This window comes from Glandiceps talaboti, chromosome 20 (assembly GCF_964340395.1).
Source record: "Glandiceps talaboti chromosome 20, keGlaTala1.1, whole genome shotgun sequence".
Classification (NCBI taxonomy): Eukaryota; Metazoa; Hemichordata; class Enteropneusta; family Spengelidae; genus Glandiceps; species Glandiceps talaboti.
Genome location: NC_135568.1, coordinates 1,829,065 through 1,832,500, shown reverse-complemented (window position 1 = coordinate 1,832,500; position 3,436 = coordinate 1,829,065). Strand labels below are relative to the sequence as shown.

Genomic DNA, 3,436 nt, shown 5'->3' with positions numbered 1-3,436 from the left:
ACTTTGAGACTTATTACCATGATTGGACAATGTGGATCTCTTTATCTTTCTGTTGTACTGTAGAAGCTCCTCTGTTACATTCAAACCTCTTCCCGCAAAACATAGATGACATTTTTTTAAGTTTATTCGAAAAATGTTCGTCTGATCGAAACCCTATCATAGATAAGAATGACGAAAGTAATATTAGTAAGTTTACAAGATGAGTTTTAAAATCATGGGCCACATTTAGAAATATTTACAATTTTGGAAATCTGGTTCACGCTTGTCCGGTATTGCTAATGTTTTCTCGTCGACCAAAATAATCTTACCTACGTTTCACATCACCTCGAAACGCAATGTCTTTCGTACTCTTAACTGTTACCATGGTTACACTAATACTCGTCATTCAACTCCCTGGCCGTCATCAGTTGATGTTTCTCCTTCCTCTCCGGTCCTTTCTTCAACCCATTTCTTATACCGTGCGAATTGACGATTACAAATATTTCAACGCCACTTTCTGCCACGTTTATTCATTTTGACATTTACTTCATGTTGATCAGTGAAACTGTTGCTGTTTTGTTCGTTCAAACACCTTTGTTATTTGTGTTCTTTTGTTCTTTGTTCCGCTTCCGTCTATTGTCTCACCCTACCCCTCAATGATCTTGTATGGGGGCGACTGTGGTAGTTCAGTTTTGGAATTTAACATACATTCTTTCACGTTGACCCACTTTCACTTTGTTGAATACTGTAATCGTCATTTTATAAATTTCTTCTTTTTGTATTACCCACAAATGAACGACATTGCACCCAACAATGGATCTGACGCTCAAATTTAGCATTCTTTCACTTTGAATTTATTTACTTTCATTATTTTGTTAGTTCAAACACAAACCGTACCTTGTTGGCTTTGTTCATTGATACTCAGATGCGTGGGTTGTTCCGGACTCCATTTCTTATACTTGAATACTCAAAAAGCACGCCTTTCGTTTTAGTATTGACAAAATAAACCTCCATCAAGACTTAAGTTCGTTTGAGAGGAGCATTACGGCTATTCAGTTACTTTCACCGGAAACGCCAAATACAAAAGTACGTGTATACCCATGCATTGACAGTTATTTGTACGACAGATAATATATTCACTATACATACTCTTGATAATTTTTTATTGAACGAATGGGAATTGTCTCACTGCAAAATACATCTAATCTATACTCAGTTGGTTTTTGGAGATTTAGACCACAGGGACACGTAAAGTTATTGTATAGGTGCATATATAAACTCATTCTTATGATGTGATATACAGAGTTGGTACCATACTAAAACCTATGGAAATTTAAAAGTTATAATTAAAAATACACTTTTAGCTGGGATATATCTATTCAACATCTATTCTTGTTTGGATATTTTCAATAAGGTAAATGTCTTGTAGTTCATTTAGACAAAGTGTAGTAAAATAAGAAACTGTATTCATTCAATCTTACTGTCTTGAAGTGTAAGCTTAGCATGTGCAGTTTCTTATTGGTTGTATCAAACCAGTGAACGGTAACCTGCGATACGCTGTAAGAAAACACCTGACTTGATACAAACAAAACCGTCTGGTATGCAAAATAGATGACGTCAATTACTGATCGAATTTTCTCTCTTTATTTTAGGATGAGACAGCAGTCGCTAGTGGAACCGGTGCTGGTAGCAATCTATACGCAGATAGAATATCTCACGGTGGATCTCTTATAACCATACAGGACTTCGATAGCGATGATGAACTAGAAGATATATTTAACTACCGCAAGGCGAAGACGAAAAGACGGGACGGGGATGAAGATGATGAAGAAAGAGAGAAGAGGGAGAATGCACAGATAAATGAGGCAGCTTCTAAGAAAGGGAAACCAAAAAGACCAATTTTACAACGTCACGAACGTTCTCACTCTGTGGAGTCTGACGGCGGGGAAGCTTATACGAGTGATGTTGAAGATATTGATATGATGAAGGATAGTAGAAGTTCATCTATGACATCACTAAACTTGGCGTCATAATCGTAACCAGACATGGCAACATAAGTGAACATATCGTCACAACTAAAAGTGATGACAAACTACAACGTAATATATGACGTCATTTTCTTGTCACTGACAATGCATATTACATTAGGTATTCCCTTGATATACACCGTTGCTATGAATGATGTACGTATTTCTTGTTCTACCGGTTGTGACAGACAGCGCTTTTCTTGCCAACAGAGTTGTCAAATTGAAATATTATTTTTTCGCTGACACTAGGGCACCTGGGTGTACAACGGTGACAACCATATTTGAATTTAATTTGGATAAATACGATTCATATTACTGTATTGTTATTATTATTCTTTTCCTTCACATTAGAATCACAATGGATTTTGGTGCTATGAATAACCCATGCCGTCACAATGGTTAACAGTAACACAATAAAAACTTTTAATTTCAAACCATTGTATTTAGCAAAATAATGCATAGATAGGAAAAAAGGAAAATTCCAAAACATCAAACAACCTTTTAAATCTATATATTTCAATTCATATTTGATGATTTATTGATACTTTTCGTGTTTAATATTAATTTAATAGTATTTTAATTGTAGATCATGACAAATTGAAAAATAATGCATAGACAAACAAATTTTAAACCATCAAATAAGTTAGATGTAACTATTTTTTTTTATTTATATTTATATTTATGATTGATTTAGACATTTGTATAATAATTGATATTACTCATATTTGATATTGAGTTAATAGTATGTAATATCAGGCAATTATTTGTGCAAAATAACGCAAATTAAAAATAATAACTCAGATTTTGTAAGTTTTTTGTCGACATGTGAAAACACATAATCTCGATTAAGGCATTCTCATAGTGTTAATACATGTTTTCGATGATATGAAAATCGAAGTTTTGGCATTGTTATTTATTAGTAATAAGGCTAGCTTAAAGTTGATGACATTAATAAAGGTATTGTCGACATTGCTTATTTGGGTCGTGTCCCTACCTGACCTTTGGATCAAATAAATAACAGTTTGAAACTCCGATGTCACACTAATAGGAGTTTTATAAACAGTTACCCTTAGCAACGATGGCCGGTCTTTGATATCAGGGTTGTAGAATATAGGGGAAAACTGAACGAACCGACAGAACACATAGACATTCACTACATCATTATTAACTTTGACCACTAAAAGTCTGAGATATTAAGAAATGGTAAAATAAGTTGTTATGATAATTGTAATGATCATAAGATTATATAAACTGTAGGCTTTCATCATATTGGTTTGTCTACGACGTACAGGTTGTATACCATAGACGTTTGTCTACGACGTACAGGGTGTATACCATAGACGTTTGTCTACGACGTACATAGACATTTTTCTACGACGTACGGTATACTCACATCTACAGTCTGTGTAAAACAGTCCAGGGATTAAAAT

General features: G+C 34.2%; 1 protein-coding gene across 1 annotated transcript in view; it reads left to right on the top strand.

Annotated features, from left to right (window-relative positions):
- Positions 1-2,139, top strand: part of LOC144450761 (uncharacterized) — a 5,128-nt gene extending 2,989 nt beyond the window's left edge. Inside the window, exon 2 of the mRNA XM_078141472.1 lies at positions 1,632-2,139. Within this exon, the coding sequence (XP_077997598.1) occupies positions 1,632-2,012 (381 nt within the window). The 3' untranslated portion in view covers positions 2,013-2,139. The remainder of the gene's footprint in view (positions 1-1,631) is intronic.
- Positions 2,140-3,436: the final 1,297 nt, after the last annotated feature.